Below are 24,464 nucleotides of genomic sequence, written 5' to 3' on the forward strand. Positions count from 1 at the left end.
CGAAGCCTCTTCCATTATCAATAGTTAACTAGAGTATGTCATGAGTTAAAACTGATGAACTTACGTTAAGGCATCATAAACACCCAAATTCATCATTGATCTATTTTTTATTCTTGAACTTATATTTTCTCTTGGTTTTGAGAAATATAACGTCCCTCATGATATAGCATGTTTAAACTGCTCTGTACTTGTTCATTTATATTAACATTATTAAAGTCTGTTCATTCACATTAAATAGTCTTTTGCTAATCAGAACCTAAAATGGAATCTTGTAGGAAGCAGAACTATTACATTGTTTCACTGAAAATTATCAATTTGTTAATATTTTCTTTGAGTCAAAAATCTGTTGAGTACAATATATTAGATTATAAGTAAAACAATCTGGTAGGCTGAAATAAATGTTTTTTGTCTGAAAGATTAACTCTAGTAAAATATAAACAATAACAGCATTGGCAATATTGATCTAGAACTTGTTAACTCAGGATAAAATTGAAAGGCAATTTTAAAGAGAAAGTTTATAATGAGTAGAAATTTTCAGAATACATTTATGAAAAAAGAAAGTGATGCTTAAATTATTTTTATACTTGAGTAATGCCAAAATTATGTTTCACTTTAAAAAATTTTTAGAGCAGCTTTTAAATTTAATAATAAAACTGTATATATTACTTATGATGTGCCTAACTTCCTACTGCATATTTTTAAGAAGTTGGAAACATTTAATTGGATTTTTTTGTTTTTTTTTAATTTCAACTACTTGGGTGGAGTAACTAGTTAAATCTTGCACACAAAGAAAAACACTCTCCAAAACCAATTGGTTTTGTTCCTATCGATTTGTATGTAGAGCATTACTTTTAACTATGCAGATTTAATGAGCCAAGATTAGAGCGTAGCATATTAAGCAATTAGCTATAGAATACTGTGACTAATTTTCTTCTTAATGATTGTATCATAGTGATTACTGTCCTACTAACAGTTGTGATCTGCATTTATTCTTCTTACTTGTAGCCAACCAACTCCATGAATCTGATGTTCGAATTGAAAACTGGTACGTAGCTCTGTTTGTTCTCTTCTTTTTAAAAAATGTACATACATGACGATACGATTCTATATAAACCAATTTTCTTTACAGCAGTAATATTTTGGCCAAAGAAAGAAGATTACAGTTTCATCAGAAAGGGAGAAGTATGAATTCCACTGGATCTGGGAAAAGTAGTGGGACAGTCTCGAGGTAACTTATTTTGAAATTATGGTGCAATTACTTTGTGTTTTGGTTGATCTACTCAGGTCACTTTTTCAGTCTTGGATTTGACTTGGTTGTATAAAGTCAGAGGAATCCTGTTTCATGAAGCTTGTTAAAAAGAGAATAAGATGGGAAGTAACAAATATTTTATAATGTTGTTGGAGTACATTAATGAGTATTTTGAACACTGTCAACAACTTGAAAAAGTAACTTCATGGTAGTCAATTTTGCTTTTAAAATTCTCTATTCTTTTAGAGTTACTGTGACATAGAAATAAACATTTTTAGTTTAAAGCTTGATATTTAACAATAGATTTATTTTAACATTAAGATCTTTATTAAAATAAGCAAATGCTTGTACCTATGGATCCAATTTAAATTATGATCCAAATTGTTATGTTGGATCTGATCACATTCTCTGAAACAGTCAACATTTATCTTTATCCATGTTCCATCTCTAGCATTCTCATTTTTCTCAGTTTGTCTTAGGAAGCAAGGATTATCGCTTGTATAAGGGAGGGTAGTGAATGTTTAATTCTCAATATTATTAGAGCAAGATTTTGCCTTTGTCTGACATGCTTACCTCACTCATACTTCTTGAGTGGAGTTTAGAAAGGATCTAGTAAAAAGTAAGCTCCTCTGTCACTTGACTGAGAATAGTTTGGTTATACCTTTTTTCCTTCTTCTAGGTTAGTCAAAGAGAACAGAAAAGTTCAGGTTCTACAGAATACGCCTTAGTACCAAAGTTCTTACAACTTCCTAGTGTATTTTCTTCTTTAATTTGTTTATTGAGTACTTCTTTGGGAGTCTCTTAAAATGACAAAAAAAATGAGGTGAGGAGTGAGAAATTTTATTGAGTATGTTCTTAGGAGTTAATTCTTTACCCAATATACACAGATTGAGGGAAGTGGATTCTTTTTTTTAAGGATTGTGTATCACATTTTTATAATGTATAAAGATGCTGAAGATACAGAAAAAAGTAGAAAGTTTATTGGAAAGTGTAAGAGAAAGAATAAGGAACTCCCCATGTAGGGAGGAATTTAGAATAGGACTAAGTTCAAGAAAAAAAAGATTTTATCACAGGAAAGTAAGAATATGAGTTTATGTTGAGATAAGGCACTATAAAGATTCTATGTCTTGATTTTTTTCCCTCCCTTTTTGTTGTAGTGTTTCAGAATTGTTGGAACTTTATGAGGAAGATCCTGAAGAAATTCTTTATAATCTTGGATTTGGACGAGATGAACCAGATATTGCTTCTAAAATTCCTTCCAGATTTTTTAATTCATCATCATTTGCCAGAGGGATAGATATTAAAGTATTTTTAAGTGCTCAAATGCAACGGATGGAAGTAGAAAATCCAAATTACGCTTTAACAAGTAAGAGTGTTTAATATTAGCATATTATTTTTATAATAATAACTAAATCAACATGGTCTCACTTTAATTTCTAGAACTAGTATTGGAAATTTAACTGTTGAGACTAATACAAAAGCATTTATTCTGAATTTTTTACTCTGTAGAAGTTGTATACATTTTTTCCTCCACAGTTCTTGGCTTTAAGTGTTATCATTGATCATTGTGCACTTGTAGAACCTTGTGCTTTTTCAGCTTGCTCTTGCTCAAGAAGAAAAGGATTGTTAGGATTAAATGAAATCATTCAATTTTGGTGCTTTTCTATAAATCCAAAATAGATGAATACTGTGCCTCATTTTATATCTTTAGTTATTTCTTACTATTGAACAGAAGTTTTAAAATGGGATCATTAGTTTTAAGAGATCCATGTATATAACCCTCAACCCCTCTCAATTAGGTTATAAATATATATATATATGCATACACACACACACACACGCACTTATGTATACTTTATTAGAATAATACCTCTACCTAGGAGTCTTTGGAAAAGTCTTTAGAATCTAAGACCTAAACTCACAGATCAGTCGCTTGTGCTTTTTTTATTCAGTATGATCACTATGCTTTGTCCTTTCGGTTTTTTTTTTTTTTAAATATGTAAAGTCTCTTGATTAGAGTGAAAAATCTTCTCTTCTGGAGAAAAGTTTTAAGTTAGATATAAGGAAATATCTGATTTCAGATATAAGGAAAATATCTGATTTCAGAATTTTATTATTATTCTTAATAGTAATGGTCAAATAAATGTGTTTATATATTATTTTATAATAATGGTTAAATATGTTTATGCATAAATACACATACTTTTTTTTTTTGTTAGGTCGTTTTCGTCAAATTGAAGTGCTTACTACTGTGGCCAATGCTTTCTCTTCTTTATATTCCCAAGTCTCTGGGACTCCTTTGCAGAGAATTGGAAGTGTGTCCTCAGTGGCCTCTACTAAGGAGACAGAGTCTCCTCCACCTTTAACCCGAAGTAACACTGCAAATCGTTTAATGAAAACACTATCAAAACTAAATTTATGTGTTGATAAAGCAGAGAAAGGAGATGCTAGTAGTCCTTCCCCAACAATTGATAAAGGAAAGATTCCGAATGTGTCAGTGATTGAAGAGAGTGGCAATAAAAGTGATCCAAAGGCTCAAAAAATTATGAAGAAGAAAGATTCATCTCCTATGTTGGCTACAGTTACCGAAGAAGTATCAGGAAGTTCAGCATCTGTGATGGAGAGTGCTGACATTGATAGAGTTTTTGATGAAACAAATAGTCATTTAAATCAAGAAATGGAAAGTGAACAAAATAAAGACACTCAAAGTCATGAAAATAAACTGGGGGAGGAATCTGGTATTATAGAATCCGATATAGGTAGAGTTTTCAGCATATCCAGCCACCCTGAGCTAGGAAATAGCAGTGAGTTGAAAAATGTATCCACTCTTGAAAAAGAACCTTGTGTACCACTGGCGATCCCATCCATAAGAAATATAATGGCACAGCAGAAGGACTCCTTTGAAATGGAAGAGGTAGGTAAAAACATTTCTGACCACTGTTATAAATAATGAGTTGGGAAAATGTTGCTAAAAGTGTTTATGAAAAAGAAAAGCAACTAATACATTTGTATTAGGAAAGGTCATGGTGGTATTGACCTGTCAAGATTTTTTTGTTTTGTACTTCATAAACTAAAAAGTGATCACAGGACTGTGTGATGCCAGGTATCTATGTCAGTTTATCAGCTCCTGTAAATTCTGTCTATGGCTAGTACTTAAACTTTACCCACCTTTCATTGTCATGGTAGGGTTTTGATGCTCTGAGAAAACCCTGAGAGAGCATATTCAAATTCAGAATAATATTACTTAATACTTAAAAACACAGACTCTGAAATCAAATAGATTTAATATTCTAGCTCTACTCCTGCATTGCTGTGTTACCTCTTTGTAGTATTACTAAAGAGTTGTAGCTATAAATGATATAATGGGCATTTTTTTTTAAGTTTGTTACAGTATAGTATTTTGCAGTAGTTTCAGATTCACATGCCATTATTGTAGGGAATTGGAAAACAGTTTTTTTTATATTTTTAATTATATCAGTGAATAAATGTTTTTAGTTTATTGCAAAGTTTGATTGATAGTATGACTTAAAATTTTTAATTTTAAAAGGTGGGTAAAAGTAGAGCAAAAGCAGTCTTTTGAAGGATTTTGTATCCTTTTTAAGCTTAATTTTTCTTTATGTTTAATTTTTAGTATAATTTATATCATAATGAATCAAAATATTTTGATGATCACTAAACTTATTTTGTTTTGTTTCACTGTTTCATTTTTTTAACTTTGTTTTGGTCTAAATATTTCCTATTTTTCATAATTAAGGTATAGGTCCTTGCCTTTCATTATGGTCTCTCTCTAATTCCACTAACATACAACAGTCAGTTTTTCTTTTTGGAGAGGGAGAAAGGTATGCATGCACAGCCAGATGTGCTCAGGGCTTACTCCTGACTTGGTGCTCAAGGGACAGTATGGATTGAACCCCAGTTGGCCACATATAAGTCAAGCACCTATCCCCTGTACTTTATCTCTCTGGCCCCCAGTTTCCTTATTCTTATTTTTGGGCAACACAGGCCAGTGCTGGAGTGGGAGAGAGGCTAATCCTGGCTCAGAACTCGAAGGAAGACTTACCTTGTGGTGTCAGGATTGAACTTGGGGGTCCCAAATGAAAATCATGCACTCCAGACCTTTGAGGGGCCTCTCTGATTATAGTTTACTTATTTGATACTTTATATTTTTACATGCTGCTTTTAATTGCTAGAATTCTTGAACTGTAAGCAAAAATGTTGATACCACACCCAAAACATCTTTATACATTTATACAGTGCTGTATAGAAATCCTCTGGCATCTTGATAACCTTTAATAATAAAACTATTTCTTTTTTTTTCTTTTGCTCCCTCTGCCGGCAAAAGTCAGTATTAAAGAAAGTAATGTGGTACTGAAGCATTGAAGTGAACTTTTTTTCCCCCAACTGCAAAATTACTTGTTTATTAGGTGGTTGAAGAATAGTAGAAGCTTTTTGTTTTTAAAAGGATTATATAGCCAGCCAAAGATTCAGTAAATCTAAGGCATTTTAAGTATAGTAAATGCTTATTCTTCAGATATACTTAAAATATGGATATAAACCATATTTGTATGGTGTTTTTATTCTTTTGGGAACTTGAAAGAGAACATGTGGAACAATGGATAAAGAAGGGAAATCGTGTGTTTCTTTAATTTCCTCTTTGCCCAAGCATGATTTGAATCATACTGACATATGAAGAGAACAATCTTATTGGAGCAAACTTTTAGATTGTTGCTCTTTCTCTTTGGACTCCTCTCCCTTGAGGTTTTATTCCTGCTGGGACCTTCCTGTAAAAACAGCAAATAAATACGATTGTGTTCACACACTCAGTGAGCCAGTTCTTAAATAGGTGAACTGTTTGCCAGCTGCTTTGGGTAACTAGTCAGGGAAAGTGTTGCAGAGGTGACTTTGTGGATGATGCTGCTCAATCTCTCTGAGGCAGGAGGTAAGATTTGACAGTTATCAAGAGCATGGTGGGAGAACATTGAAGTAAATTGAGAGCTAATCAAATGACAGAAGTGTTCTAGATCTTGGAAAATAAGAGTGATTATCCCCTTTATGTGTATGTATATGTGTGTGTGTGTGTGTGTGTGTGTGTGTGTATATCTGTGTGTGTATGTGTGTGTGTGATGTCTTTTTATTTCTAAGACCAACAAATCTTTTTAGTTTAAAGTTTAAGGGGTCTAGGAGCAGTGGTTGAGGGACGTTGACACTTGGGTGATGGATGTGGTGCGGTAGCATTGTATGCTGAAAGCATAAATTATGAACACTAAACCATATATCTCAATTGTTTTTAAAGTTTGTTTTATAAAAGTGTAGGTTATTTGAATGGTTCTAAGTGTTGAAAAAAACCCTGTACTTGAGTTTTCTAATTCTTCATGACTTACCTGGATGATTTTAAGTTTCTTTAAAGTTTTATTTTGAATATGTATGTTGTGGTAAATCTCTGGATTCATAGATTGGTTGTATGAATGATTCACTTTAGATCAAAATGTGTTTCCATAAGTAAGCAGTTACCAATCTCTTTGGTTTGGGAAAATATTTTGCATACTTAATACTCAAAGAACTTCTGTGTATATAGTCTGTTCTATGTCTTCTCATTCAGAGTTTATACTCTGTTACAGATATTGATGTGTACCTTATTTTTTAAAACTACTGATCTTTTGAGTAACTTTCTAATCCTATTTTCATAATGGTTGTTGATACAGCTAACATAACTTGTGCTTTTTAGCTATTAAGTTCCAGGATTATTTTATATTTATTGACCGGAGTGAAAATAATCCCAAATATTTCACAGTTTAGTGGTTACTTTAACCTTTCAAATTTAATTATATACTTTTTGAAGTTAGCAGATATTTTGTCTATAGTAGAATATGAACTCTGATGTCACTAGGCACAGACCCAGTTAACTACTGTTTTGTTATTTGGTATTAATTGAAAGGTCTTTTAAGTTCACCTTTAAAGAAAATTACTTGACATTAAAAATAAGCCATCTGTATATGTGTGTGAGAAAGGGAGAGAATTTAAATTTGAGTTTTTCTAACACTGAAAATTTGTAATTATATTGACAGGATCATAAACTAGCACAGAAAATGATCTTGGAATTCGTTTTCAGTTTTCTCCCTTTAGAATAAGGACTCTCCATACCTATCCAGTCTTTCTGAGGACTTTATGTATTTTTTGTTAAAGTGCCTCATTGCGGGAGAGGGACAAGGGAATTTCAACATAGTCGGTGATGTTAGTAAAGGGAGTTTAGGATGGCGGTGGAAAAAATGTACAATAAATATCACTGTACTATTTTCAGATACTTAAAATCACATTTTATCTCTTCCTAAAGACCTGAGAGGTAGTACTTTGAATCTTGAACCTGCAGTTTAGAAAATGGATTATTACAGATAATGCAGATAGTTATCTAATGCCTTTAGACTAGTAAGTTGCATGAATAAGACTTGTAATGAGGTTTTTATACAAGCCTCTTTTTATTTGTTGTTTTGACTTTTTTTTTTTAATCCAGCTGTGCTTGCGCATTGTTATTGACTTGGTGTTTAGGGCTTGCTCTGGGTTTTGGTAGGAATTGAACTCAGGACTTCATATGTACAAGGCAAGTGCTCTACCATGAGCCACATTTCTGATCCAAACCTAATTTTGACTACACTGCCAAATTGACTATAATTGTTAAAAGTCAGACTGGTTGATAGGGTCATACATTGAACAAGAGTACAAGTCACTTGATACATATATAGCTTTATATTACTACTTTGAAACATACTAAAAGAAAGATCTCATTTTGATTTTTCTTTTGTAAAAAATACCTATGTGTTTAAACTGCAGAGAACATTAACACACATTAACATTGAAACCATTCCACTTATTGCTGCTCTGTAGGATACAATGCTATTGTATTGCATATAGATGATGTATTTTAGTTAGAGTAAATGTTGAAATTGGTTTAAAAATGATGTAGGTGTTTGTTCTGTAGCAGATTATTTAAAAATGTATAGTCCTTATTAACACTTCTTAACTGAAATAATCCAAATGTATAGATTTACTTTAAGGATATTTTTATAAAACTTGAACTTTTCAAACACTAGAACGAGCAGTTTTACTAATTAGGTATAATAGAGTTATTTTAAACTCATTTTTGTTATGAAAAGTTTCAAATTTAGCCTGATTAGACAAAACAGGATAGTTAGCATTACCATTCAGTTGTTAATATTTATTGTTAATTTATGAAAACTTGTAGTAAATGACCAGGGTTCTAATGGGAATTTAAATAGATCCTGAATAAGGAAATCATACCATAAAAATCTTAGTCTTGTATTTGTTTTATAATTTTCTGCTGTACTCCGGTTCTTAAATTTGATCACCTTCCTTCCACTTGTAAGAATAAAATATAATAAGCTAAGAAATTCAACCATTATCACTGGCAGATCTGTTTCAGTTTTCAACAGATGATTGATCATTTTGCTGAGTAAGTAGGAAGATGGATCTTGAGTTTAGTAGTTTTAGTGATGTCAACATTTTTTTTTTGTAAGTGTCCTTTTCTTTCCATTTATTGCAGTTTGTAATGATTTTGTTTTATTTTGCCATGTATCTTGAAGATGTTGAGGATGCAGTCATTAAAATTTTGCCATTTTGTAACAGATTTTATTAATTTTAAGAATAAAATATATAATTCTGTATTTTAAAACATGCTGCTACTGATTTGCTTATCATAATACTGTGCCAAAACTGAGATTTGTAGAATATAATTGAAGAGACATTTAGATTTCAATTTCTTTCTTTCTTTTTTTTTTAAATCTCTTTGGTATTTTTCTGAAAACAAATACTTTGAAACAAACTATGGCTCAATAGAACTAATAATAGATCTTTTGTTGAATATAAAAAGAAAATGCATTTTGTTTCCTTATACACAAAACAATGGTTTTCCTGTTCAACATGTTTTTCCTGTTGTAAAGAATATATTACAATTTTTCAGTAGTAATAAAGAATAGTAAAATTATTTTACACGTGATTTATAGGTGATGGTTTTAAATGGCCAGTTTGCTTTTGGTTTCTTCCCCCCCTGCTTTTTGGGTCACACCCAGCAGTACTCTGTGATTACTCCTGACTCTGCACTCAGGAATTACTCTTACTCCTGGCGGTGCTGGAGGGACTATGTGGGATGCCCAGGTAGGCCACATGCAAGGCAAACACCTACCCATTGGACTATGACTCCGGCCCATGTGCTTTTAGTTTTCAAAAGATGCTTAAACTTAGATTCATGGAACTAGGTAGAACAAAGCTATCACAAATCAGGTCAGTTTTTTCAGCTTGAATAACATGTGTTATACCTGAGCTTTTTCAGGTTGGTTATTCCACTTCCTTATCTCTGAGCTTTTCTTATTCTTGAATAAAGTCATTGCTAGAGATCTACCTAAAATTTGCTTGCTTTTTGATGTGCTTAGTATTCCTTTGACTATTTTACCAGGATGTTACTTTAAATACCAATCATTACTTAAATGATAAATGTTGGAGATTAATAACATCCCCACCAAAAAGTTTAATCTTGTAGAGTTGGATTTTAGAACAGGGTAGGGGCTGGAGAGATAACACTGTGTTTGCCTGGCACAAGGCTTACCTGGTTGGATCACGGTTTCCCATATGGTCTTGAATCACTCAGGGATCACCCCGAGCCTGCCAGGACTAGAGTAAGGACCAGGCATGGCCACAAGACAAAAAAAGAATATTGGGGGCAAGATGTGGCAAAGGAAGAGTCTGAAATTTTGTAAATCTCATAGTTACTACTTTCCATGGGACTGAGCCAGAGATTGCAGTCAGCAGTGAATGAGAATTTCTCTTTCACCATTTCCCCATCAAGCTTTGGTATAGACTTTTAGATGTGTTTGGTAGATGCTTGTCAAGAGGTATTGTTCTTTGCTATTGATTCTTTTAGCTTAACTACTTAAAATTCTTCTTTAGGTTCAAAGTACAGAGGGAGAAGTTCCTCATGTTCCAGCCAATTACCAGCTAGGTCTTAACAAATCAAAGAGAGGTAAGTGAACTATGAATCCTCTCATCCCAAGCAAAATACTGTCAAAGTATTTTCAGCTGGTTTTGAAAAGGAATATAGACTGTCAGTATTTATAGTACCTAGTGTAAAGAGAAGAATGATAACATGGGTAAGCAGGCTTCTCTGTGGCTGGTTATTTGATGTTTGGATTTTCTTGAAAACAATATTAGATAAAGAAGTATGTATAAAGAAGTATGTGTATTTTTATATAATACTATATAAAGTAATAGTTGATTATTCTCTAATGACTTTCTCAAACAATTCTGTATACTCTATTTTTTTTTTAATAAGACATAAGGCCTATATAAGAAGCCCTAGGAAGAGTAGCAAAGGGCTCCTTTTTAATTATTATGATTGAAATTTACCATTGTTATTATCCACCTCTGAGTTTTCATTATTCAGATAGGATTCCTAAGGGCTGGAGCAATAGCTCAGTGGGTAGGGTGTTTGCCTTGCATGCGGTCGACCCGGGTTCGATTCCCAGCATCCCATATGGTCCCCCAAGCACCGCCAGGAGTGATTACTGAGTGCAGAGCCAGGAGTAACCCCTGAGCATTGGCTGGGTGTGACCCAAAAAGCAAAAAAAAAAAAAAAGAAGGATTTCTAGATATAACACAAATATGCAAGAAATCACAAATTCCTTAGTAATAGTTATATAGTTAAATTCAAACTATAGATCAAAGGTGAGTGGTTGTAGATAGTATCCTACTCTTGAATTATTAATTGACTAAGAACCCTTGAATCTATTCCTTTCATTTTTAACTTGCAATGAAAAAAAACATGTCAGGTCTTTCTTAATTTCACAAAGCATTTGAGATGTAGTTAGGAAGTATTTCAAACTAACAATAGGACTATTTATTTTTAAAATTTTGCACATTCTGAACCACACAGCTTTTTTTTAAATCTTCATAGATACGCTTTTAGAATAAAAAGATTGTATTTTATTTTCTGATCTTGATTTCATATGAAATAACTTACATGTAGTTCCTCCTTTATTGCAGTATAGAACTTAGAAACTATTAAGATCTCCTCCTAATAGGCCATTACATCTTTCATTAGACATAAAATGAACTTTTCTATTTAACTTCATCCCACTTGTAAGTCTATAAATACATGCTTATATTTCTGAACTATAAGGTAGAGTTAATAGGCATTTAGGACTGTTTCTGTAGATAGACAGATACAGGAGATTTTGAAAAAGCAGCTTGCCCTGTTTCAAAGAGGCATAAAAGCAACATGCTTTTAGATCTGTAAGTGATGGGTATTCACATTTAGATTTCTTACTTTTTTCTATATCCATATTTGTTTATACAAATTTTGTTGTTTCTATAGGGCATGAGTAAAGATATTAACATTTTTATGAATTGCTTTTTGAAAAAAAATTACTAACTTGTGTGCATGAGAGGAGAATAACAATATTTTAGTTATTTCTGAAATACCTTCAATATTTAGACATTTTGATAATGTGATATGTAATTATAATTATAGGATTAGAATCACTTGGATTATATTCCTTTCTTAAATTTAGTAAAAGTATACATAATGTATGTGAGGCAAGCATGTTGATGGTTAATGGCTTCTGACACACCTGCATCACGTGTTTGAAAATACTTAACACTTTAGACACTGTCACTGTCCTCCCATTGTTCATCGATTTGCTCCAGCGGGCACCAGTAATGTCTCACAACAAATTCTGAGACTTGTTACTGTTTTTGGCATATTGAATATGCTAAGGTAGCTTGCCAGCCTTTGCCTTGCGGACAAGATACTCTTAGTAGCTTGCAGGGCTCTCCCAGAGGGGCGGAAGAAAGGAACCTGGGTCTGCCTCCTGCAAGGCAGATGCTATACCTGCTGTGCTATGGCTCCAACCCAACACTTTAGTATAGTATTTAATTTGGGATTTACTTGCTGAAACCAGAGAAGGTAGGTGTCTTGTTACAAAGTAACACTCAGTATCTCCTGTTGATCCTATTTCAACATTTTTCTATGCACAGAAAACAAACAGTATTTTATTTAGTCTAACAATATATATATATAAAGAAATACCTCTCCCCCCTATTTTTAATGGTAGGACAAAAAACTTTCAGATTTTCTTAGCTCTCACTTATTGTTCACTTCTTAGTATTTTGGGCTTTTTGGGGAGGTGAGAGGACACAATTAGAAATAATAACTCTTCTGCTATAATTGAGATGTAATATTTTTAGTTCCATATTTTTATGTATACAAATTATATTTTTGTGAGATTGAAATGTCTTACTATAAAACTGAATTGTGGTTTATCATTCAAAGAGAGTGTGTCCATTTATATTCCCTAGTGTTCCTACAAGAAAGGAGTATTCAGTTTGGGAGGTGAAATCATTGCTTATAGTGATAAAGCAAAAACTTGAAGCCATCCCCCTCTGTTTACTGTTTAAGGACCCCTGCCCTAAGCACATGCAGCCTGCAGTTTGCTCTAATTTAACTTGTGTGAATTTAACCACTGAAAGATTTACCCACTGCACATACTGTACCGCTGTTCTTAATAGAGAGAATTTGAGTGAAACTCCTCACTTTGGCTTTTCTGTACTCTGACAATAGAACTGCCCTTTGCCCAACCATAAGGGCAGTTTCTTAATCCTTTAAGTGAGCACTTAATTTTGTTGTCCTAAGGAGATAGTTAAACTTGATTCATTCGGCAAACATGTTTTAATTGTTAGCTTCTTCTAGTTAATGGAATACAAAGAAAAGTAATTAAGGTCCTCTGCTTTCAGGAGCTTATAAGGAACATACATCAGTTCCTCATATTTCACTATACATTTCTTTAAGCTTAAAACTTCTAGAATAATTTCAGAATTATTCTAAACTTTTAATTAAAAAATAATTTCATTTGGACTGGTGATAGTACATTGGGGAGGCCTGTGGCCGACTGTGTTCAGTCTTCGGCATCCCATATGGTCCTCCGAGCACCACCTGGAATGTTTCTGAGTGCAGAACCAGGAGTAACCCCTGAGCATCACCAGGTGTAACCTCCTCCCAGAAAAGCAAAGAAAAAATGAAAAGCTAATTTCATTCTACGATACTTTTAACTTGAGGCTTCAGTGAGATGTTTTAAATTCAGGCAAATTTTAAATGCTTTTGGTTTCAGACATAATAACAGCATTTGTCTATCATTGCAGTCTTAAATGAATGTGGAAGTGGTAAGCACACTCTAACCTTTTGCTTTTGATGTTCTGCAGACTGACTTTTCATGGGTCTTCTCTCTTAGTGAATGTGACAGTTACAGTCTCATCCCTCTTGGTACTTGTGCCACAGATATGTGTGTTATCCTACTTGTCTGAGTTGGCTTTTTGTTTGTTTGCTTTGGGACCACACCTCATTGTGCTCACGGCTTACTCCTGGCTCTGTGTTCAGGGATCACATGGGATGAGAGACCATTTGGTTATGCCAGGAACCAAACTTGAGTTGGCCGTGTACAAGGCCAGTGCTCTACTTGCTGTATTGTCTTTCAGGCCCCTGAATTGACATTTTATTTGTAAAGGTTCAGTTATATAAACTAGGAATCAAAAGTTTAGGGTAAGAGAAATACAGAATTTTTATACATTGATTTTGTTAGTTGAACCTGTTTGAATTTCATGTAGTTTTTATGTAATAATTGTTTTATACCTAAGAAATATTTGCATTATGTTCAAAAATTGAGAACTTAAGTAGCCTTGATACAAATTACTTAATACTTTGGCCTTTATAGTATTCTTATTTAGAAGATAGTAGAAGTTTCTATGCTCTGCATTTAAATTTTTTATTTATCTACTAAATATCTTAACATTTTCATAATGGAAATCATTTTACTTTAGAACTTTAATTTTTATGAGCCACATTTAAGTTTAGCTCATTGTCTAAGACATTAATTGGACTTACCCAAATGCATTATGACTAGAGCCTAATTAGCAACTAAACGCAGATTTTCTAGTGATATGTGATTCAGTGTTTTTGTTCAAATTCAGGTTACTCTGTTTTGAAACCATATTTTATATAAGTGATGCCTGTTTTTGTTAAGAAGGAATCATTGTTGTATATCATGTATTTGTTGGGAATCATTTCTGTAATAATACTGCTCACACTGAAGTCATACTTAGTAGTTTTATAAAACTACATTTCTTTTTTTGTAGATCATCTGTTACGTACTGCAAGTCAGCATTCTGACAGCAGTGGTTTTGCAGAAGATTCAACAGACTGCCTCTCCCTCAATCACCTCCAGGTAAAATTTCCTACTGTAATAAACATTTTGATACATTTTATATCTAGATTGTTTTCCAATACTTGTATATTTCAAGGCTAAATCTGGGTAAACTTAAATTTTCAAATGATAGGAAGAACAAAAATTCCTGAATGAACGCAGTGTTATCTAGATATTTGCCTACAAATTTTAGATACCACTAATTTCTCACCTCTCTCTTTTAAGTACAGCCAATCTTTTCCTTCATTTGTGGACCCTCACTAAACAAGTTAATTAATAACCTATTGTCTCATTTTCCTTATTTTTACAGTCCTTTTGTTTTAGTATTTTATAGTAATTTTTGTTTAATAGTTAGCATTTAACTTGGAGTTACAGCTTGCTGAATTTATATGACTTTAATGCCAGATTGGCAAATTACTGAGGACATGAGTACATCTTTATCCTTAAGAGGTAGTGTATGTCTGGATTATATAGAATGTTCGTGAAAAATTTTAAAGAAACACATAAGCAAATTTTAAGGAAAATTAGAAGAAAAGATCACCCTCGCAAAAGAGCTGTTAAAGTAAATTTAAGGCAAAAGAAGTTTCTAGGAAACTCAAAAAGACAAATCCTGTACACAGAAAAAATAGGAGATAGAAGAGACAGACTTTCCAATGAAAACCTATAGCTATCAGGGAAGAGGGTAAATGAGAAGGCAGAAAAACACCTGTTTTCAAATACAGATGTGTTGTCACATTGTCATAGAATGACAATTTTTTTTTTTAATATGGAGATGTTAGGGGTTATTGTTTGTCTAAAAGGAGAATTTGTACCACTGTCCTCCTGTTGTTCATGGACTTACTTAAGCAGGAACCAGTAACATCTCCATTGTGAGACTTGTTACTGTTTTTGGCATATTGAATAGACCATTGGAGCTTGTCAGGCTTTGCCCTGCAGTTGGGCGGGATACTCTCGGTAGCTCACCAGGCTCTCAGAGAGGGACGGAGGAATTGAACCCAGGGCAGCTGTGTGCAAGGCAAATGCCCCAATAAAGAGGAGAATGTCGGAATATTTGAGATAGAACTGGAAGCATACAGGCCCTAATCCTGAGAGGATGTGATAAGAAGTGCAGATTGGGGGAATTAGTTTTGACCAAGAGGACACTATTTCAGAATGGCAGTGTTGGGGAGAAAGAAAAAGTTTGTTATTAGGGAAGAAAGTAGTGGAATTTTTTGTCTGCCTATGACTCTTGTTAAAAAGGAAGATAAGGGTGTTGATAAAAGTTGTAAGGAAAGCAGTATATGTTTTGGAAAACCTATTTTCCACTTTGTGACAAAGTGGAATGATTCCCATTAGGGGCAGTTTTGAACAGGACCAGGGCATAAACAAAGGTGGGAGACCACAAGAGTAAAGAAGTGTTTAAATAAAGTTTGGTATTTTGTTAATGATTCTTACTTGATAATTTGAATTCTCCATATCTTAACTTGTCTTTCTTCCTCAGGTTCATGAGTCCTTGCAAGCCATGGGGAGTAGTGCTGATAGTTGTGACAGTGAGACAACAGTTACATCATTTGGTGAAGACCTCGTCACACCAACAGTCCAAGACCAGCCTTATTTTAATGAGTCTGAGGAGGAGTCTCTTAGCCCTCTTCAGAAAGGAAGAGAGAAAGCAGCAAAAATTGCTGACAAAAGAAGGTCACAAAGCCAGGATGTCTCCCAGTGCGAAACTGTTGAGAGTACAGGAAATAAACAGTCCACCTGTAGTGCAGGGGATCAAGTTACTGAAGTTACTGAAACAAAAGAGGGTTTATCTCCAACACAGTCTGAGGAACTGCTGAGGGAAGCAAGTGACGATAAAAGCAGCGTATGTGAATTTGCTCAGTATAGCACACATCATATTTTTACATCATTGGCTTCTATTGAATGCAGTGAAAGGGGCTCTGAAAATAGCACTGGGACTTCTTCCGTGGACAAAGTTAATACAGCATTGCAAAGAGCTCAAATGAAGGTTTGCGGTCTATCTAATCAGAGAATAGGGCGTAGTCTTATGAAATCAAAAGATTTGTTAAAACAGAGGTACTTATCAAAGGCTGGATATCCTCTAAGAAGGTCTCAGTCTTTACCAACCACCTTACTGAGTCCAGTAAGGGTTGTATCTTCTGTCAATGTTCGGTTATCTCCTGGAAAGGAGACGAGATGTAGCCCGCCTTCTTTCACCTATAAGTACACCCCTGAAGAGGAACAACAGTTAGAACAAGAGATGACAGAACATGACAGTCAGTCTCTAGTAAAATCCACTATTTTCATCTCTCCATCGTCTGTGAGGAAAGATGAAACGTCTCAGAGTGAGGCCAATCAGATGGAGGAATGCCATCATCGAAGGACTCCGACCTGCTCACTGTATACTCCAGCGCCTGTGTCTCAGTCCACCTGCTCCCTGCACTCGCTCCACTCTGAGTGGCAGGAAAGGCCCCTCTGTGAGCACATGAGAACTCTGAGCACTCACAGTGTTCCCAACATATCAGGCGCCACCTGTAATGCTTTCTCTCCTTTTGGGTGCCCTTACTCACATCGACATGCTCCCTTCCGAAATTGCCCCGTGAACCCTCCTTCTGCCATCGAAATGCAGTTACGAAGAGTATTGCATGACATTAGAAACTCATTGCAGAATCTTTCCCAGGTATGAGAAAAGCATTTTTCTTTTTTATTTCTTTCTTCTTCTTTTTTTTTTTTTTAATAATTTGAGTACCTCTTTGATTTACTGATAAAGAGACCTGTCAGACAGACACGAATCACGCCAGCTTCTTTGTATATGCCTAGAACTTCTTTCTGTCTGTCCTCCCTGTTAAGGGGAATATTGATTGTAACTTATTCCAAACAAAATTAATTTCTCTGCTCATAATCTCCCTCCCTTCTAGGAAGAAATACCCCATTGAATAGCCTTCCTTTAGTTTCACCTCCTTTGTTCTGATCTTAGCCAAGTTGTTTCTTTATTAATTACCATCTTAATGTGCTCTTTCCTTTTCTCTGCTATTTGACAGTGTTTACTACCTCTTTTGTAAGTTTTCCTCCCTATGGCTTCTGTGGCACCATATTTTCCTGATTCCACTCATGTAGCCCTCTGACAAAGCTTTCCCCTTCATCTGCTGACTCTGACGCTGGTCTCCTGGCACAGAATTAGTCTGCTTACACTGTGTTCAAAGTCTGGAACTACCCCAGAACAGGAAAAGAAATCAGGTAAAGTGTAAATTTAAATAGAAAACAGTCTTTATGTTTCGTTACTTTCAGAGTCAACACTCTAAAATTTTTTAGAAATTTTACTAAATTACTAAATATTACTAGAAAGATTATTGGAAATTTCCCCCTCCCAAATAATGAAAGTTAGCAAGCCATTCTTAAATTTGATTTTCAAATTGAATAGTTTCTTTCCAAATTTCTCCCAGAACTTCTTACATTTAGACAGTTGAGAAAATAATAATGTAGTATAGTCATCAAAATGTTCAGTTAGGAGTCAAGCGGCATGATTCACATATAGTAAATCTCTGACTTGATGAAATTCACTTTGAAAGTGAAAAATCAAAGTTGTGTCTTTTCAAGTTGTATGGTAAAAAATACATATTTTACTGATACAACTTTTAATGATTTTTGATTTAACTAGAATGTGGTCTGTCTTCCTCCTTATAAAATGTGCTTCTGTGACTTAGATATTCAACCTTTTTGCCTTGATTACTTGGAAGGTGGAATTCCCAGAGCCCTCTACCTGGGAATAATACCCTGTAATTGCTTCTGTCTCTTCCTTTTCTCCATCCCTCAACTTCCTACTCTACTTCCCTTCCTCCCATGCTCCCCTCCCCAAATCCCTCTTCCTTCTCTGTTCTTTTCCTTTGCTTTACGTTTAGTTCTTCTCTAGATGTCGTCTTCTTTCACATCAGTAAAGCAGCGACTTAATTTTCCCGCCCTCATTTCACCCCACACCAATACATGGTATGTTTTCATAATCATCCCTCTGCATGTTTCTAGTCTTATGTTTCTTTCTGTGTGTTTCGTTCTTTTGGACTGCATGTGGGGCCTCTAAACAGTTGTGCATTCCAAGCTGTTTTTACAAATGTTGCTTGTTTTTTTTTTTTTAACTTTCAGTCTCATTTCTTTGCCTGACCAAAATTTAGTGTTGAAGGTCAACTAAGGTGTCACTTCTGTTGGGAACACTTGCTCACCCAATCTGGATTTTTGTTTGTTTTCATCATAGCTTTTTCCACCTGCCTCTCAATATTTTAATAATATTCTTTAACTTTATTTCTTACACTGTGAAAAAAGAATTAAAGTGTGGGATATCTGTTATCCTTTTTTTCTTCATTGCCTACATATAGTAAAGATTTAAAAATGAGTCTAATGATTATTTGCTATTTTCTTCATTTAAGTCATTAAGTCTATAGTCTCAGGATATTTGCTATTTATTTCTACATGTTTTAGTTTGCCTTTTGTTTTTTCTGCTTTGAGTTGATCACTATCTGCATGTTGCTGTTGTTGTTGTTTTATACTTGGAACAAATAGGAAGAAGGAGTAACACTAAGGAGTGATTTCTTTGGTTTCTTTTAGCATTATAAATTGATTTTTTCTCTCAAAAACAAATAGAATGTGGTACCCAACCCTCATTTTTAGTAGCATAGTTTGGGAAATAGTCACTTGAACATTATTTTTCAATTGTACTTTTGTTATTTTGAAGTATCCTATGATGAGAGGAGCTGACCTTGCTGCTGCTTCATATAGTACTCAGAAATCATCTGTTCTACCTCTTTATGAAGTAAGTTACTATTTAAATCCTCAGATTACAAGAATATGTCTGTGATTTAGAAGTATAATTTTATTTTATTGTATTTTAGAATACTTTTCAGGAGCTTCAGGTAATGAGGCGAAGCCTAAATTTGTTTAGAACACAAATGATGGATTTAGAATTGGCAATGCTGCGTCAGCAAACCATGGTTTATCATCATATGACTGAGGAGGAAAGGTAAAAGTTCATTTTGTTTTCATCTATCTTCCATCTTAAACGCATCACCGGCTTTCCTTTAAACTAGGTTTTATTTCTATTGCTATATAGCCTGTATCTGTGTAACGATTTGTTTCTACTGTTCCTTAACTATGAAAAAAGTGTGTGTGTGGCAGGGGCGAGTGCTGGAGAAAAAGCCTCGTGGATAAGGAGCTAGCCTTGCATGCAGGTTTGATCCCTTGTAGTACGTACATACGGTCTTCCAAGCCCTACCAGGAGTGATCACTGAGCTCAGAGCCAGGGGTAAGCCCTGAACACTGCCATTGTGCCCCCAAAACAAAACAAACAACAACAATGTGTGTATTTGTGTGTGTGTGTGTGTGTGTGTGTGTGAACTTACATATATGAACTTCTATCGTAATGAGTGCTTTTCTGAGTAAACTTTATCTATATTGTATTAAATAAAATAGTGGTTGAAATCTGTTTTTTAGTGTGTGGTATATTTGTGAGAGTGAGTCAAAGAAGAAAGACCGATTATCCCCGTGGTTTCACCTACTGTAGCTTGCTCTTGGGCTAATTTACACAACTTGGGATTTTGCTACATTTCGATAACTTTAATGTCAAGAGAGCCCAGATAAGAATTTTGTTTCAAACATTGAGTTGCCCCACACCTAGGTATGAAGTTGATCAGCTCCAAAGTTTGAGAAATTCAGTCCGAATGGAACTTCAGGAGCTGGAACTGCAACTGGAGGAGCGCCTGTTGGGGCTGGAAGAGCAGCTGCGTGTGCGCACTCCTTCTCCTTTCCAGTCCTCGGCACTCCTGGTATGCTTCACTGGGGCTGTCAGTTGTTGTCACTGATTTATTTCTAGTGCTCCACATAATTTAGAATACGGGCTTTAATTTTAAAAACTTACTCTAATGGCAAGCAAGACGTGCAGGATGTTAAACACTTACCATGTTAACGGACTCCATAAGGTGATGTTTAGAATATTTATAAATAAATTGAAAATTTTTGCAGTTCTTTATATTGTCATGGAGACCACTTGCAGTGGTGCTCAGGGTCCTTGGGGCCACTCCTGAGATGCAGCAGGCCTCTAATGATGGGGATTGAGCCCCGGGCTTCACAAATGCACAGCTTGTGCTCTGCCACTGGAGCCACATCCTTGGCACGAATCATGATTTTTACTGAAGAGCCACATAAAAGTTTTTAGGGGGTTCAAAAGAAAAATGATAATGGGTTAACGAAACTAATAGGGATATGTCACTGCATTTCACAGAATGTAACTGCAAAGAACATAAATAAATTTTTATTCACTTTTTTCTCCCCTTTTATCTCTGAATAAATAACTTCCCTTTAAACTTTTCTTTTGTTTTCAATATTGCTGAATTTTGTTTTTTAAATGTTCAGTGGGATCTTTTGAAAAGACAAAGTATATATAATCAAGAAAATGAAAAAGAAGTACTATTTCTCATTATGGACTTTTATACTTATAGTGTCCCTTTTCATGAAATTTGAACTTCAAGGTGTATCTTATTATGCCAGTTTTTGTAATTGTATATTTTTTAACGTATCAAAGAGTAGCTGGGAGATATCTCAAATGGTAGAATACATACCTAGCATGTTCAGAGCCATGAATTCATGGCTGTTCATGGTTCTCTGAGCACTGCTGGGTGTGGCTTTATTGTGTCCTTGGGTACCAAACCATTGTGTTCACCTTCGAAGGTGTAGCATTGCTTCGTATGGTCCCAGGTGCTCATGAGCACTGCTGAATTTGTCCCCTGTAAAATACTTTTTGTTTTGTTGTTTTGGGGTCACATTTGGCAATGCACAGGACTTATTTCTGGCTCTGTGCTGAGGAAGCCCTCCTCAGCACAGTGCTTAGGGTACCAAATAGGGCCAGGAATAGAGCTGATAATTTTTTTAAGAAATTTTAAAAACTGAAATATTGAACTTTTATCTGATATTTGAACAATATATTTAACCTTTTTCAACATAAATTAGTGAATGTATTCCCATTTGTATATGCACACATATGAAGTAGAATACATATGAACACATATGTATGTAGGATAGACTAAGGAAATTCTGTATCATTTCTGAATATTTTTTCCATGAAAGGTTTTGATTCCTTGGGTTGGAGAGAGAGAGAGAAAGAACAGGGATTAAAGCACTTGCCTTGTAGACTTCCAACTCTCTCTCGATCCTCAATACCATCTGAATATCAACATTCACATTCTGGTACCCACCCCTCTGAGTATTTGTATTCCTCTTAAGAAATGAGTTTTGTTGACAGTTGAGAGTCAGACTTATCTTCTGTGTATCCTAGTCATCAATTTTTTAGGATCCCATGACAGTTGAGAGGACCTTTGTGACACACACTAGTGGTTTGCGATGGATTGGTTTTTGACTGTCACTGTCACTGTCCTCTCATTGTTCATCGATTTGTTCGAGCGGGCCCAGTAACATTGTGAGACATGTTACTGTGTTTGGCATATCGAATATGTTACGGGTAGCTTGCCAGGTTTTGCCGTGCAGGCAAGATACTCCCGGTAGCTTGCCGGGCTCTCCGAGAGGGGCGGAGGAATCGAACTCTGGTCAGTCTATAGGTATAAAAAGATTTAAAATTATTTTTGTCAGTTAATGATTCAGGTAGCAATTGGCCTATTCATTTTAATAAATAACTTGATAAGTATGTATGTACATATATACATATATGTGTTTATATATACATATGTATACATGCACACACATCTATGTATGTATATTGTAAATGTTGTTCTTTTTCAGGGGATGTGTGGCAGTAGAAGCGCAGATAACTTGTCATGCCCTTCTCCTTTGAATGTATTGGAACCAGTAAGCCTCTCTCCTTTTAAGTTACTGGGGAAGGGAATAATACACAGTGGTCTCTGATTATCAGTGAATGATATATTCCAGGACACTTATGTACAGTTTCTTTCCTGTATAACACACCTGTTAAAGTTTAATTTATAAATTAGGTATAATAATAAATTATAGTAGCTACTAAAGTAGCACAGTTAGAACAATATATACTATAAAAATTATGTGACTGTGGTCTCTCAGAATACCTTGTTGTACTTTATATTTTTATGCCATGACTGACTGGATAAATGAAGCCACAGAAAACAAAACCATACTATAAGAAAACATTTTCATAAATACAAATTTTGTAGTGGAGATGAAAAAACATTTTAAAATACAGAATTCACTAAGTTGAATTGAAAAAAAGTAATTTAGACATTAATGAAAGTCTTACATAATGAAGACAGCCAGCTACATTATGGCAGTATGATTTATCTCTCTGTCCTAAAAGAAATAATGCGTAATAAGAAGTGAAAATTAGACATTTGGAAATATTATCTCACAGTCATATCCAGGTCCTTTATTACGTGAACTTATAAAATGACTTTTTGAAACAAAAGTGTGATTTTTATTGTAATTTAGGCAAGTTGGTTTATTTGAGGCAAAATCAATATGAATAGGTATTTAATTTTTCAGTAGATTTTCTTACAACTCATTTGGATCCCCCTGTGGTAACAACTATATAAAGTTTTATGACTTGATCTCACTGAGAATTTAAATATTCTTTGTTGGTTTGGGAATAAAACTGAATAGTTACTAAATGAATATATTAGAATAATCTTACTACATGTTAACTTAGTTGTGCAATAATAATAGCTAGGATTTTAACCCTTTGATTTACTGGTCTTAATTTCAAGAGAGAAAAGATTCCTTTTTTTTTTTTAAATCTCTAGGTCACTGAATTGATGCGAGAACAGTCATATTTGAAGTCTGAATTGGGCTTGGGACTTGGAGAAATGGGATTTGAAATTCCTCCTGGAGAGAGCTCAGAATCTGTTTTCTCCCAGGCTACATCAGAGTCGTCCTCTGTCTGTTCTGGTCCTTCTCGTGCTAACAGAAGAACTGGAATACCTTCTGGTGACTCACCTCTCAAACCCAAGACCCACCTGGGACCGAGGAAGAAGGTATTCCGGGCATCAGTAGCCCTCACACCAACTGCTCCTTCTAGAACAGGCTCTGTACAGACTCCGCCAGATGTGGAAAGCTCTGAGGAAGCTGGAGCAGCTGAAGAAGCCTCAGAGACTGGAGGACAGAAATCTGAAGGGGACGAAGAGTATGGGAAGATCCCATTAATGCCAGCTGCTGCTGAAGAAATGCATAAAAATGTGGAACAAGATGAGTTGCAACAAGTCATACGGGAGGTGAGTCAAATCTGTACTTTATAGGATTCATGCATTAGAGGAGGTTGTTGGATTTTTTTAAACTCATTACATTCAGTGATTTTAAGAGAGTTTAAATCAAATTCTAGTTTAGTTCCTATCTACTGATATAGATTTGTAATGACATTTCTGCAAACTTCATTCTCCAGTGTGAAATAATTATTACTTTCTATAATGTAAAGTTCAATAACAGGTAATAACTCTCTTAAGCTTGTTTCCATATTTGTGAAATGAGGGAAAGTAATTTAGATATCTTGAAATGTGGAAATTATAGGAGTTATTTAAAGAAAAGTACAGGATTTTATCTTGGATGTGAGCATTGTGTAAACTGAAGTGGTTAACCATACTAAAAGTTACCAAATGACTGTAAAATTTAGGATGCTTAGTAGTAAAGGTCTAGGTTATTTGAGAAAATCGATGAAGTAGCTGTTTTGAAAGATCAGATAATGAGAAATAATGTTTATATATTTTTCAAAGAAAATTTCTAGGTTAAATTTTATGTTTTTTCCCCATTTTCTGAACTCAACACTATCTTTCAGTATAAAATGCGGTAATCATAGGAAAAAAATGAACTATGTTGAATTTTTTTTGCATTCTTTCCATTAAGAAATGGTCAGGGTCACGGTCCTCCCATTGTTCATCGATTTCCTCGAGCAGGCCCAGTAACGTCTCCATTGGAGACTTTGTTGCTACTGTGTCTGGCATATCGAATATTCTCAGTAGCTTGCC

The 24,464-nt window shown here is 34.6% G+C and overlaps 1 protein-coding gene across 2 annotated transcripts in view; it reads left to right on the plus strand.

The window, feature by feature from the left end:
- The window catches only part of ITPRID2 (ITPR interacting domain containing 2), a 48,648-nt gene that overhangs the window by 6,492 nt on the left and 17,692 nt on the right, over positions 1 to 24,464 (plus strand). The window contains exons 5-16 of one of the 2 annotated variants that reach the window (XM_056110209.1): positions 1,006 to 1,045; positions 1,130 to 1,228; positions 2,407 to 2,615; positions 3,469 to 4,163; positions 10,205 to 10,277; positions 14,441 to 14,529; positions 15,989 to 17,167; positions 19,211 to 19,288; positions 19,368 to 19,495; positions 20,150 to 20,297; positions 22,264 to 22,329; positions 23,250 to 23,717. In XM_056110209.1, coding sequence (XP_055966184.1) covers positions 1,006 to 1,045; positions 1,130 to 1,228; positions 2,407 to 2,615; positions 3,469 to 4,163; positions 10,205 to 10,277; positions 14,441 to 14,529; positions 15,989 to 17,167; positions 19,211 to 19,288; positions 19,368 to 19,495; positions 20,150 to 20,297; positions 22,264 to 22,329; positions 23,250 to 23,717 — 3,272 coding nt within the window. The remainder of the gene's footprint in view (positions 1 to 1,005; positions 1,046 to 1,129; positions 1,229 to 2,406; positions 2,616 to 3,468; positions 4,164 to 10,204; positions 10,278 to 14,440; positions 14,530 to 15,988; positions 17,168 to 19,210; positions 19,289 to 19,367; positions 19,496 to 20,149; positions 20,298 to 22,263; positions 22,330 to 23,249; positions 23,718 to 24,464) is intronic. The other variant, XM_056110210.1, reaches the window with a different exon arrangement.

Source organism: Sorex fumeus, unplaced genomic scaffold (genome assembly GCF_029834395.1).
Source record: "Sorex fumeus unplaced genomic scaffold, SorFum_2.1 ptg000009l, whole genome shotgun sequence".
NCBI classification, from domain to species: Eukaryota; Metazoa; Chordata; class Mammalia; order Eulipotyphla; family Soricidae; genus Sorex; species Sorex fumeus.